Source organism: Salvelinus alpinus, chromosome 3 (genome assembly GCF_045679555.1).
Source record: "Salvelinus alpinus chromosome 3, SLU_Salpinus.1, whole genome shotgun sequence".
Classification (NCBI taxonomy): domain Eukaryota; kingdom Metazoa; phylum Chordata; class Actinopteri; order Salmoniformes; family Salmonidae; genus Salvelinus; species Salvelinus alpinus.
This window is the reverse complement of record NC_092088.1, coordinates 21,832,045-21,845,546: the sequence shown is the minus strand read 5'-3', so window position 1 is coordinate 21,845,546 and position 13,502 is coordinate 21,832,045. Positions and strand designations below refer to the sequence as shown.

Here is a 13,502-nt window from a genome sequence, read left to right as displayed (position 1 = left end):
GACAGATCGGCTATGGAACCACAGAGAACAGCCCTGTGACATTCTGTGGCTTCCCAACAGACAATTTGGAGAGGAAGTCAGAGACTGTTGGGTGCATTACCAGTCACTTAGAGGTACGTCTCATCCACCTGAGTCATTTATGTTTTAATGTCTTTACTTCTATTATACAATAAGTATATTTATGTCTGTTAAAGGGATACTTCGGGATTTTGGCAATGAAGACTTCCAGTCTTAGCTGTGACCATAGACTTCCAGTCATTGGGCTAACACTAGTTAGCGTTGGCTCGCAAAACGACCTCTAACTTCCTTCATACTGAACGCGGAGACATAAAAATGGCATCCTCAAGTTCATCTGACTTTCCATTCCCAAAAATCCTGAAGTATCTACTTTACATGTCTTATCCACATAGGCAGAACTGCTGGGAGCATTGATTTTATTATCATAATGGTAACTGACTACAGTAGAGTCACACCCTATTGTGTTCATCACTGCTGTTCCTCAGGCTAAGGTAGTTGACCCTGGCTCTGGTCAGATCATGCCTCTCGGGATATCAGGAGAGCTGATGATCAGGGGCTACTGTGTAATGCTGGAGTACTGGGGGGATGTCGCCAAGACAGACGAGTGCATTACCAAAGAGCACTGGTATAAGACTGGGTGAGTGGACAGGTCTGGTCCCATACACCTCCCCAAAACGCTGATGTCTCAACTTTTACTTATGCATCATACATGTGTCCTTATACCCATATGCAGTGACATCGCCACCCTGGACAAGTATGGCTTCTGCCGCATCGAGGGTCGAATCAAGGACATGATCATCCGAGGAGGGGAGAACATATACCCAGCTGAGATTGAGCAGTTCCTACACACCCACCCTAAAGTCCAGGAGGCACAGGTGAATTCTCAATCAGTTTGTTTGTATATGCATGTTGAACAGAAGATCGTTTTCTAGGGAAATGACTGCTAATGTTGTTTCTTTCTCGCTCTCCATCAGGTGATTGGAATAAAGGATGAGCGCATGGGAGAGGAGGTGTGTGCCTGCCTCAAGCTGAAGGCGGGACAGGATTGCAGTGCAGAGGACATCAAAGCTTACTGCAAGGGAAAGGTGAGATTGAATGAAAGAAAAAGGTTCTGTGACTTCCTGCTGTGGCTAGCCTAAATCCTTGAAATGTTCTGTTTATCTTCTTTCCTCTCAGATTGCTCATTTCAAGATCCCGCGTTATGTAACATTTGTGAAGGGCTACCCGCTCACAGTTTCAGGAAAGGTAATCTCTCAAACCATATACTCACACTCAAAGCTAAGCTGACATGCCCCATAATGTATGTTTCTACATGAACGCTGACCAACATTTGTTTTGTATTTGTTTATACAATTCTGAAGACATAATCAGGGAGCTTAAGTAATTGTCAGAGACAAATTAGTTTTTATGAACAGTCCATTGCATAAACTGTATGTTCCTCGGTCTCTCTCAAGAGACACTTCAAATCCATTTAGAAATGGAGAGTAATTTGAGTAGCCAGGTCCTCTGTCTCTAGACAGAAGGAAACTGAGCTATTAAGCAGTCTGCACGCAGCAGTCCTGCTAAACACATTCAGAGGGCTTCATGTTGGAGGGAGTCACGAACCACCGCGGCTGTCTGGTCGATCTGAGAAACCACCCTGACATAAAACACTGTATTTAATACAAAGACTTATTCTCTCCTTTTTAAATTCCTCTTTCAGATCCAGAAGAACAAACTGCGTGAGCAGACAGAGAAGTTTCTGGAACTGTGAAGGACTGTGAAGTAAAGAGAGAAAGTCGGGCTAGACATGGTGGCTCATATCTCCGATGCATGGCATATGTTTTCGCTCCACTCTGCCAAAGCACCTGCTGAAATCAAAGTCATTATGGCTGCATTTATACAGGCAGCCCAATTCTTATCTTTTATCCACTAATATTTGTTTTTAAAGAGCTAATGTGAAAAGATCTGATGTGATTGGTCAAAAGACTAATAATTGGAAAATATATCTGAATTGGGCAGCCTAAGGGCTCTATTAAATACGTAGCTCTGAAGATCCACTTTACAGAGCGATTGACAATTAAAGGCGATGTTCCCGCAGTCGTGGAGACTGCATTCACGGTAATCACAGAAATTACCTTTGAATTTTAAACGCGGATCTTCCGCGATACGGATTGAATCCAGCCGTAAGTGCCATCATTTGTGCCTTTTTTAATGCAAACTTTTTTTGCAGAACCCATTGGACTAATGCTGTTTTAGTAGGCACAGTTTAACAGGAAAGCGAAGCCATGTCCAGCAGTCAGATAAACACTTACAGCCATATGGTTTTACTGTATTTTTAGGACCGATCATGTAATTGTGACAGCCTTGAAACCACCTCATCAATCTGTGACTCGGGGCTCTATTCAGTCTGTAAAACTGAAGCGTTACAGATTCCGAGATTTATAAAATGTAAAAGGTCATTTCCAATTGAGCCGACATCTGCAGGGTTTAACGCTAAAGCGGGAACATTGCCTTTACATTTCAGTGAAGCTGTACTTCGGCGACGCAGATTGAATAGCGCCCTTATATTACAGCTGCCTATATGTCAAAATAAAAAGCATGTACCTCACCATTAAAAGTTAGGCGTAGGTGTCTGTATTTTTGTTGGAGGACAGAAGCTTTTAGCTTTTCCATTGATCTCAGTGGCAGGTGGACGGCTGTTAAGCCTTTGGAAAGCCTCTCAAACACACCTATAGAAGCATGCAGACACACAGCTGGATAAGATTTCCACTCAGGTTTTGTTTTTCCAGGATACCTATCCTCTGCACCCAACACTTGTCTCAGCCAGGTCTGCAGTATTCCTGGATGAGAAACCCAGACCCTGCCCTGTCAGAGGGCCAAGAAGATCACAGATGCAGCCTACTTGAGACCTGCTAGTCAAATACTTGAATATCAAATGGAAAATACAGTGGCAAGAAAAAGTATGTGAACCTTTCGGAATTACCTGGATTTCTGCATAAATTGGTCATAAAATCTAATCTTCATCTAAGTCACAACAATAGACAAACACAGTCTGCTTAAACTAATAACACACAAGCAATTATACATTTGTCTTTATTGAACACACCGTGTAAACATTCAGTGCAGGGGGAAAAAGTATGTGAACCCTTGGATTTAATAACTGGTTGACCCTCCTTTGGCAACAAACTCAACCAAACGTTTTCTGTAGTTGCGGATCAGACCTGAACAACGGTCAGGAGGAATTTTGGACCATTCATCTTTGCAAAACTGTTGCAGTTCAGCAATATTCTTAGGATGTCTGGTGTGAACCGGACATGCCACAACATTTTAAATCAGGTTGAGGTCAGGACTGACTGGGCCACTCCAGAAGGTGTATTTTCTTCTGTTGAAGCAATTCTGTTGTTGATTTACTTGTGTTTTTGGTCGTTGTCCTGTTGCATCACCCAACTTCTGTTGAGCTTCAATTGGCGGACAGATAGCCTTACATTCTCCTACAAAATGTCTTGATAAATGAATTCCCAAGTTTTTCCGTCGATGATAGCAAGCTGTTCAGGCCCTAAGGCAGCAAAGCAGCCCCAAACCATGATGCTCCCTCCACCATACTTTACAGTTGGGATGAGGATTTGATGTTGGTGTGCTGTGCCTTTTTTTCTCCACACATAGTGTTGTGTGTTCTTTCCAAACAACACAACTTTAGTTTAATCTGTCCATAGAATATTTTGCCAGTAGCGCTGTGGAACAGCCAGGTGCTCTTTTGCGAACTTCAGACGTGCAGCAATGTTTTTTTTGGAAAGCAGTGGATTCTTCCGTGGTGTCTTCCCATGAACACCATTCTTGTTTATTAGTGTTTTATGTATCGTAGACTCGTCAACAGAGATGTTAGCATGTTCCAGAGATTTCTGTAAGTCTTTAGCTGACACTCTAGGATTCTTCTTAACCTCATTGAGCATTCTGTACTGTGCTCTTGCAGTCATCTTTGCAGGACGGCCACTCCTAGGGAGAGTAGCAACAGTGCTGAACTTTCTTCACTTATAGACCATTTGTCTTACCGTGGACTGATGAACACCAAGGCTTTTAGAGATACTTTTGTAACCCTTTCCAGCTTTATGCAAGTCAACAATTGTTAATCTTAGGTCTTCTGAGATCTCTTTTGTTCAAGGCATGGTTCACATCAGGCAATGCTTCTTGTGAATGGCAAACTCAAATTCTGTGAGTTTTTATAGGGCAAGGCAGCTCTAACCAACATCTCCAATCTCGTCTCATTGATTTGACTCCATGTTAGCTGACTCCTGACTCCAATTAGCTTTTGGAGAAGCCATTAGCCTAGGGGTTCACATACTTTTTCCAACCTACACTGAATGTTAAATTATGTACTCAATATAGACAAGAAAAATACAATTTGTTATTAGTTTAATCACACTGTCTATTATTGTGACTAAAATGAAGATCAAATTTGATGACTAATTTATGCAGAAATCCAGGTAATTCCCAAAGAGTTCACATACTTTTTCTTGCCACTGTACATATGGGTGTATCTAAGGAATGCATTGAGTTTGATGAAAAATAGAGTTTACTGAATGCAGAGACTTTTTATTGGGACCATATGTCAAGATGTCACTGGATAGCATAGTAATGGGTCGCAGACATGACTGCTGGAGATTTGGCTCAATATTGACCAGCTTTGGTGGAATAGGCCTGAGCAAGGCACTGCACAGAATCACTGATCTCCAAATCCTAATGTATTCCAACTCAAGATTAGCCGTGCTACTGATCCTCTGGAATGTGACTGACCAGCCTAACACCACGTTTTTCTCCACCACAGCTGGGATGTGGCCCACCAGACCAAACCAGATTCCATCCTTGTGACGCTGCAGCATCTGTGATATTGAGAGAACCCCCACGTTCCAGAGGATCAGTAGCGAGGCTAATCTTGAGTAGCTGTTGGAATACTTTGGGATTTGGAGATCAGTGATTCTATGCAGTGACTTTCTCTGGCCGATCCCTTTTAATGTGCTGAGTAACTTCAGTCAAAGGGGACATAAAGAGCTTATGTCATCTCTAAATCGGCAATGACTAACTGGGATGAAGTGAATTGACAGAGTCAACTGAGTCTTAAGTCAATAGCTGAGAGCAACCGAGCCAGTTAACATCACAGCTTTCAACGGCTAAGCATAGCAGTGGTATTGTCTCCCTCATGTGGAAAGTATGTTAAAGTCTTCCATCACGAGTCATTGTGCACTCCTACACAGTGTACAAAACATTAAGAACACCTTCCTAATATTGCGTTGTACCCCCCATTTTGCCCTCAGAACAGCTTCAATTCGTCCGGGCATGAACTCTACAAGGTGTCGAAAGCCTTCCACAGGGATGCTGGCCCATGTTGACTCCAATTCTTCCCACAGTTGTGTCGATTTCCTTTGGGTGGTGGACCATTCTTGATACACACGGGCAATGGTTGAGTGTGAAAATCCATCAGCGTTGCAGTTCTTGACACAAACCGGTGCACCGGGCATCTATTACCATAACCCATTCAAAGCCACAAATATATTCCTTGGCCATTCACCCTCAACGGCACACAATCCATGTCTCAATTGTCTCAATGATTAAAAATCATTCTTTAACCCATCTCCTCCCCTTCATCTACACTGATTGAAGTGGACTTAACAAGTGACATCAATAAGGGATCATAGCTTTCACCTGGTCAGTCCATGCCATGGAAAGAGCAGGTGTTCTTAATGTTTTGTACACTCAGTGTATGTGATTCCCTGTTCATTTCTCAGAGATCAGACATCAGATCTAGCGATCATGTCTCCAGACTAGCCTAGTCCTTAGGCAGGGGGATCCCCAGTGCTGTAGGATGGTGTCCCTGCATCTGTGCCTCTGCCCTGGCCACCTGCTCCTCAGTGCAGCAGTCCTGGAGGAACACAGAGGCCAGGTTACGCAGGCGTGGGCTCTGGGAGATGGAGAAGCGCAGCATGCACTGTAGCACTGCGGTGTCGGTGGTTTGGGAGCGTGATGCAGCGGTGGTGAGATTCATGAGCGTGGTGATGGCAGATAGCACCGTCTCCTCCCGCCGGCTGGACAGGCATCCCATAACCAAGGGGACTGCTTCGCTCTGCAGGATCTGGTCACGGCATTCCCGATCCATACTAAGGTTACATAGACCCCCTGGGAATGCACAGAAGCACTCCGTGATGGAGAGATTCTCCTTTTGAACATCTGGATTAAGGTATGTTGATATACTGTATGTATCATTTAAACATGATCTTATGTATTTCACAACTAGTGTCCCTTGTGCCATACTCACCTATCCCAAACTCCACAAAGTTCTCATTTTCCTCTGTGAGCATGTCCAAGAAGAGATCAGTTACCTGAAGGGTTCTCAGGTTCTCCAGGTTCCCCGGATCATAGGCAAAGTTGGCCAAGTTGGCCAACACTTGCTCTTTCGCTTCTAGAAGAAATGGACAATTCGATAGTAATGTTAGCTAATGCCAACCACATGGTCAAATAAGGCTCAATTAGTTATATATGGTGTAGTAAGATTTAGCTAGAATATAATCAAACAAGAGGTCTATCATCCACCAAATCATTACCAGGGCTTCTGCCTTCTAAAACATTAGCTACACCAATGTCTACACATATTAACCATGATATAGCCTACTCTACTGCATTAGCTAGCAACGTACCATCACTGTCGGTGTCCTGAAACTCAGTGACAAGCGTCTGCAGGTATTCAAACCGATCAGATCCCGTCGCAGAATGTCCTTTTCCCGACATCATGTGTTCACTTCGTCACAGTTACTATGAATAAACGATCGACTGATATATTTACAATGACGAACGTTCACTCAAGATAAATTAAGTAACAATCTTCACATTTTAATGCCAGTGTTGTGGCCGGATGTTTGGGACGCATTGGTCCGTCCTCGAATTGTTTCCCCACCAGGACACGGTCCATAATGTAATTGGTTCCACATAAATGGCTTTCTAGGAGGAGGATATTCCTGCTGTTTTACTTTATTTGTGAATGCGTGACAACTGTGTAAACTTGTATACTTTATAATTTAAATAGTTTATTTAAACTCTCACAAGATTCATTTGATTTAACCAACGTGTTTCGTAATGAAGGGAGGGGTGATCCGGCGGAAGTCGTTGTACTGTGCATCTTTTGCGTTCTTGGGGAGGTCACGGTACAGTTGTTGTGAGATACTAGTGGAATAAGAATATTTTGACGGACAACAATTACTAATTTTGCAAAATTTCGGACAAGTCTCGTCGTGGTTGTTGTCTACCATGAAGCAACATCAACTGTCTGCCATAAAGCGCCTTACAAAACCAATTTTATTTGGAACATTAATCGTGGGACTGGCCACTGCTTTCTTCAACAGGTGATCCCCTTTCATTAATGTTTCTAGCTAGCTATGTAGCTGTATTCTATCTGGTAAAGGGCAATCAATGACCTATTAACTATAGACGGTCTATACTTGCTCTCCACACCACAACCTAAATGGAGCTGCAGTTCTGTGTCCATAGAATATGATTTGTTTTCACTTAGTAACCTGTCTGTGTTGTCCTATTTGCAGGGAAATACTGCATTAGATTATGTCAATTCTGAATTCATCCTAAAAACGTAATTCAATGACACAATTTAATTTACTTATGACTGACTGCCCATTTTTGTCAGAGGTGGTTGAACATGTCTTTGGACCCCTATCTAGTGCTTAATGGTGTATTGCCAATGTCTGTTCGACTGCCAATAGTGAATGTGTAATAATAATCTAGTGAAACGCTAGCCCAATAATGGACTAAAGGAGCCTTATAGTCCAAGGACATGACATGTTCTGTTTAGAGGAGCCAATTCGCCTCCAAACGTGAATCCAACTTAACGTGAATTGATTTTCAATGGTGGTATGATTACAGAAACATAAAGCCCTCTACTTTGAAATCACAAAAATAATTTCACGAATGCAAAATATACGGTTACTAAAGCTTAAGGATTGGACCCTTTTTTTTCCCAATTTTCGCCTAAAACGACATACCCAAATCTAACCTCCTGTAGCTCAGGACCTGAAGCAAGGATATACATATTCCTGATACCATTTGAAAGGAAACACTTTGAAGTTTGTGGAAATGTGAAATGAATGTAACACATTAGATCTGGTCAAAGATAATACTAACAAAAAAACATGCTTTTTTTGTTGTTCCATCTTTGAAATGCAAGAGAAAGTCCAAAGTATTATTCCACCTTAAGCGCAACTTAGATTTTGGCCACTAGGTGACAGCAGTGTATGTGCAACGTTTTAGACTGGTCCAATGAACCATTGCATTTCTGTTCAAAATGTTGTATCAAGTCTGCCCAAATGTGCCTAATTAGTTTATTAAAACATTTAAGTTCATAATTGTGCACTCAAATGATAGCATGGTATTCTTTCACTGTAATAGCTACTGTAAATTGGACAGATTAACAAGAATTTAAGCTTTCTGCCCATATCAGATACGTCTATGTTCTTGTTACTTACAACCTCATGCTAATCACATTAGTGCTCGTTAGCTCAACCGTCCCGCTGGGGGGGACACCAATCCTGTAGAGGTTTTTAACCGATTTTAGCACAGTTTCAGCCAACAGTATTGTTCAGTGACAACACATTTGTCAAATCAATACCATTTTATTGGTCACATACACATATTTTGCAGTGTTATTGTGGGTGTAGCAAAATGCTTATGTTCCTAGCTCCAACAGTGCAGTAATACCTAACAATACACGCAATTCCAAAAAAGAAAAAAGGAATTAAGAGATATAGAATTATTACAACGAGCAGTGTCAGAGTCCGGGAATATAAATAATAATGTATATGAGGTTGTGTATACCCATTATGGACAGTATATGCATAGAAAAGGTGTACAACAAAAATCACTGAATCTGGAGACTCATCTCCCTCACTAACTTCAAGCATCAGCTGTCAGAGCAGCTCACAGATCATTGCACCTGTGGTGATAATTAGGGTCGATTTTTAGTACTATTGTTCAACCCCCATTGTACACTTTTTTCCCCACCTTCTAGTATTTTATGGATTGAACTTGAATATGACAACTTTCAGGATAAATCAAACCACTGTATTGTTTTTATTCATCAATATTGGTTGTGCCTAAAGGCTCTCAAACTGTATTTTTTTAATGATTCGTATGTACCTTTCCTAACCCTAACATTTGCCTAAATAATCTACAAAATCAGAGTTTTTTTTAAATCTACCCGTTGGTGTTGAAATGGAGCTGAAGATGCATAGAGGGAATTCTTTCATTGATCCCTATTTTCTGAACCGGTTCTCTTGATGTCTTCTAGTCTGTCATCAAAATTCTAATTAAAGGTACACTGTATTTAAAGGGATGCCTTAAAATAAATGTACTGAAAACCCTATTGAACGAAAACTCCACAAGAAAATCGACTGGCCAGCAAGTGGGAGGGTTTTCAGCTGCTGAATTACGTTTGTTCAGCATTACGCAACTTCATAATCTAAGTCTGAATACAAACTACTGAGAAGTGCATAGGAAAGGCGTAATTTCCTAAATCGGAAATCGGGCACTTAGTGTCTATGAATGGAGTACCAAAACGCTATAAAGGTGTGTAGTAATTGAAATGATTTCTTGCTGATATGAAAGATACTTTCCTTATGTTTCCAAAACTTCACCACAAGCAATGCATGTTCACGTTCAGACCGAGGGTCGGGGCTCTTAACAGAAGTCCCCCGGGAAGAAATCAATAGGCGGTAAAGGCAATTGGCGTCTATGAATGTGTTGGTGAAAAGCATGAATGCACACACAAAAAGTTAGTAGAGGTGCTGACTAACGGCGAGTAAACTGTAGGCTATAAAAAAAAATGAGTCGCACACTATATAAGCTCCCAGTAATTTATTGGGTCAACCACCAACGTTTCGGCATCACACTGCCTTCTGTGATGATGAAACGTTTACCCAATAAATTACTAGGCACTTATATAGCGTGCGACTTTAATTGTGTGTGTGTAATTACATTGTATACCTTCTACAGACACCGATTCTTTGAGGACCTAGCAGAGATGAGGGCTCAGGAGCGTGCTAAGAATGATGCCAAGCTGATGGAGGTGCTGGAGATGAGGAAGAGGCAGATGGAGGAGTTAGCAGAGAAGAAGAAGCCACGATGAACCTCGACCCACTGGGCACAACAGACACTGAGCTGGACAGACCGAATGACAGCATCCCTTTGGTGGGGTTGCTGGGGGTTGTACAATACAGGCCATTTTCAGTGAGGGAATCTTTTAGCAAACAAGTAGACAGGACAGAGGAGCAGAGAATAAGTAATGTCACGACAAGAGCATCATTCACGTGAAGGCTTTCATTGTGGTTATTCATTCATCTAGCTTAATGTTTTCGTGGAGCTCTAAATTGTCCAATGAGATGTCCATGAAGAGGTCCTCTTCTTGTCAAAGAAAGAACTGAACGGCAATAAGGTGTTTGGGGAGTGGGTACACTTTTTGGTTTGCTGCTGCAACTTCACTACAATGTAATATTTGTTTAAAGAGCGGAGCATCACATTTTTGTCCCATGATGATAATTGGGTACAGCTGTGAAGTAGCTTACAGTAGTCATAATTAATTGTACAGCCAATCATGATGTTTAATCAGAATAGACTATCCACTTGTTAGTTGTACCCACGGAGAGGGAATTCAACCTCCGAAATGTATGATTGCTGGATTTAAATAAAAAAAACATGAGGGGAATGGTGGTAAATGTTATCTTTGCCTTTACCAATAAGAATTATGAAATGACGTCCTAATCTAGAATGGAAACCATTACTTTGGTGTAGTTTTTGTATAATTTTGTTCAATTTGCAAGTACAACTGTTATCCACCAGGGGGCAGTGGTGACTAAATGTTCAGCTGCGTTCTTAGGGCAGCACTGTTTCGAGGGCTATGAAGCGAAAAACTCACCAGAAGTGGGCGGGTAGTAAGGACGGGACCGGCAGAGCAGTGACTGTATGCTAGCAGGATAGTCCACATCTTTGCTGATAGCGATATGGTGTTAACATACGTGGATGAACTGGTATAATTTATATTGCTAATTTAGCATGTATGGTAAAGCCTCAACCCATAGCTACCTCTTACAATTGAGCTAGACAAATAAGTGAATACTGACGTTTGTATTATTTTGTGTGACTACAGCGCCAGCGATAAAACGCCAAAATAGACACGTTCTAATTGAGTGAGGCGTCAAAGCAGACAACCCGCCCGCCAGGCTTCGGTTGGGTTATTATAATTTTATACAACGGTGGGTCAAATCCTGAATGCTGATTGGTTAAAACATTCCAGCTGGTGTCTATTCAACAATTTGCCACCAGCTAAGTCTATGACATTAAAATGCCTATTTACGCAATCCACTGTCTCATCAGCCCAGCCAGGCAATTTATAAACTTAATCTCCACTATAAAAAGCATCTAGACATTATCTCATTTATTTTAGACTAACATTTTGTTTTCAACAGCGGAGGTTTGTATAAACCTTGCTGTCTGTCTCCAACATTTGCAACATTTGATCTCCTGCTGTCCTGTACTAGTAATGAATGTGTCGGGACAGGACAGACAGGCAGGCAGGCACTGTTTCTCAGCCAGTCGAAATCATGAATCAGCTGGCATCATTTTTATGGATATATACAAATGTAAATTTTAAAAAATGGTCAAACAAAACACAGCTAATTTGCAGTCTTTCCAGCTTCAGTTTGAAGTGATTGTGTTGCTGTGTTGTTAGTTAGCTCCTCTGAACAACAGTGTCCTGACGAGTGAGCACATTTTCTATGCCAGGGTAAATCGCGCCTCATTGGCTCATTGTTATGGATGTCTCCAAATAAATGTCACTAGAAAACAGCTTAAACAAATGCAAATGCAGCTACTTTGCTGTTATTCTGGCAGCACTTTTTGACATGACTGTAAGTTAGCCGTAGTTGGCTAGCTAGCAAGCAAGGGATAAGAACGTTGCAAGCCAGTATGGCAATGGAACATTAAGAACGAACGACTTCGTCTCATGCCTAACAACACCCTTGCCAATACATCCTCCAAACACTGGCTTCTCTGGCATTATCACTTAACTAAACAATGGATTTTCAAATAAATCATACAAACGCCTCGCCTGCCCTTGGTGAGTTTAGGCCTTGAATGTGATATGTTGGATGAAGGCAGTGGGCAGAGTTTACGCTCAATGGAGTTTTCGTTATTCAAGTTTGAGCTTTTTCTCAATTATTCTTTCATTGATTCCTTACACCGTCTCTCCTCACCTCGTCAAACTGCATTGGAGGGGGGGGGGGACATTCTCCAATAGGTTTGAGAAGGAGACTAAGAGAGAGGATACGAGAAATCACAGATTAGAACCAGAAAGGAAGAGGCGAAGCGAGAGCAATTTCTCCAATAGGGTCCAGCTGTGACATCATCCCTCAGGGTTTTTATGCTGCCACCTGGGTCTTTGCAACAGGCAGCGTTTTCATTTTTTTTGCTCACTAAGCAGTTTTTTTATGGAGAGATCAAAGAGAGCGCACAAAAGGAAAAGTTCTCTCTTGGTGAGGACTCCCCATCTGAGTGAGTCAAATCACACCTCATCCTCAAACTGGCCAGCAGACGAGCAGCCCCAAGTGGAGAGTCACACCCCCCCCCCATCACTGAACAGACCCATGTTTCACAACTGCACTGATCCTCCATTGTTGAGAGAGATATATTCACAAAGATGGAGAGAGTAATTTTGGAGCTCAGAGAGCGAGTCCACACTCCCCTCCCCCCCCCCCCCCACCCCACCCCAACAAGACCCAGAGGGCTGAAGGTGGAGATAGACGGCTGTCTGATAGAGCTTGCTGCACCCCGGACTGAGGTGAGAACTTGAGGAGAGAGAGGAACACATGGCACAGCCAACAGCACTGAAGGAGAAGAGAGGAACACATGGCACAGCTAACAGCACTGAAGGAGAAGAGTGCAACAGTGCAGCAATGTCTAACAAGTAATCTAACAAATCCCAACAACTACCTAATACACACAAATCTAAAGGGGTGAATGAGAATATGTACATGTAAGTATATGAATGAGCGATGGCAAAGGTGCAATAGATGGTATAAAATACAGTATATACATGTGATATGAGTAATGTAAGATATGTAAACATTATTAAAGTGGCATTATTTAGAGTGGCATTGTATAAAGTGACTATTGATCCATTTATTAAAGTGGCCAGTGATTGGGTCTCAATGTAGGCAGCAGCCTCTCTGAGTTAGTGATTGCTGTTTAGCAGTCTGATGGCCTTGAGATAGAAGCTGTTTTTCAGTCTCTCGGTCCCAGCTTTGATGCACCTGTACTGATCTCGCCTTTTGGATGGTAGCGGTGTGAACAGGCAGTGGCTCGGGTGGTTGATGTCCTTGATGATCTTTTTGGCCTTCCTGTGACATCGGGTGCTGTAGGTATCATGGAGGGCAGGTAGCTTTCCCCAGGTTATGCGT

The 13,502-nt window shown here is 42.1% G+C and overlaps 2 protein-coding genes and 1 long non-coding RNA gene across 3 annotated transcripts in view; 2 read left to right on the top strand and 1 right to left on the bottom strand.

Annotated features, from left to right (window-relative positions):
• Positions 1–2,621, top strand: part of acsf2 (acyl-CoA synthetase family member 2) — a 34,816-nt gene extending 32,195 nt beyond the window's left edge. Inside the window, exons 11-16 of the mRNA XM_071392033.1 lie at positions 6–113; positions 504–655; positions 752–893; positions 993–1,103; positions 1,195–1,263; positions 1,721–2,621. Of these exons, the coding sequence (XP_071248134.1) occupies positions 6–113; positions 504–655; positions 752–893; positions 993–1,103; positions 1,195–1,263; positions 1,721–1,771 (633 nt within the window). The 3' untranslated portion in view covers positions 1,772–2,621. The remainder of the gene's footprint in view (positions 1–5; positions 114–503; positions 656–751; positions 894–992; positions 1,104–1,194; positions 1,264–1,720) is intronic.
• A 2,375-nt stretch (positions 2,622–4,996) lies between these two features.
• Positions 4,997–6,932, bottom strand: armc7 (armadillo repeat containing 7). The gene is made up of 3 exons (XM_071392036.1): positions 6,687–6,932; positions 6,308–6,451; positions 4,997–6,168 (listed from the first exon to the last, which is right to left on the bottom strand). The coding sequence occupies exons 1-3, from the start codon at positions 6,778–6,780 to the stop codon at positions 5,822–5,824; spliced, it is 585 nt and encodes a 194-aa protein (XP_071248137.1). The 5' UTR covers positions 6,781–6,932; the 3' UTR covers positions 4,997–5,821.
• Positions 6,933–6,967: 35 nt separating this feature from the next.
• LOC139570280 (uncharacterized) lies at positions 6,968–10,753 on the top strand. The gene is made up of 2 exons (XR_011674041.1): positions 6,968–7,388; positions 10,045–10,753. It is a non-coding gene; the product is annotated as an uncharacterized lncRNA (long non-coding RNA).
• Positions 10,754–13,502: the final 2,749 nt, after the last annotated feature.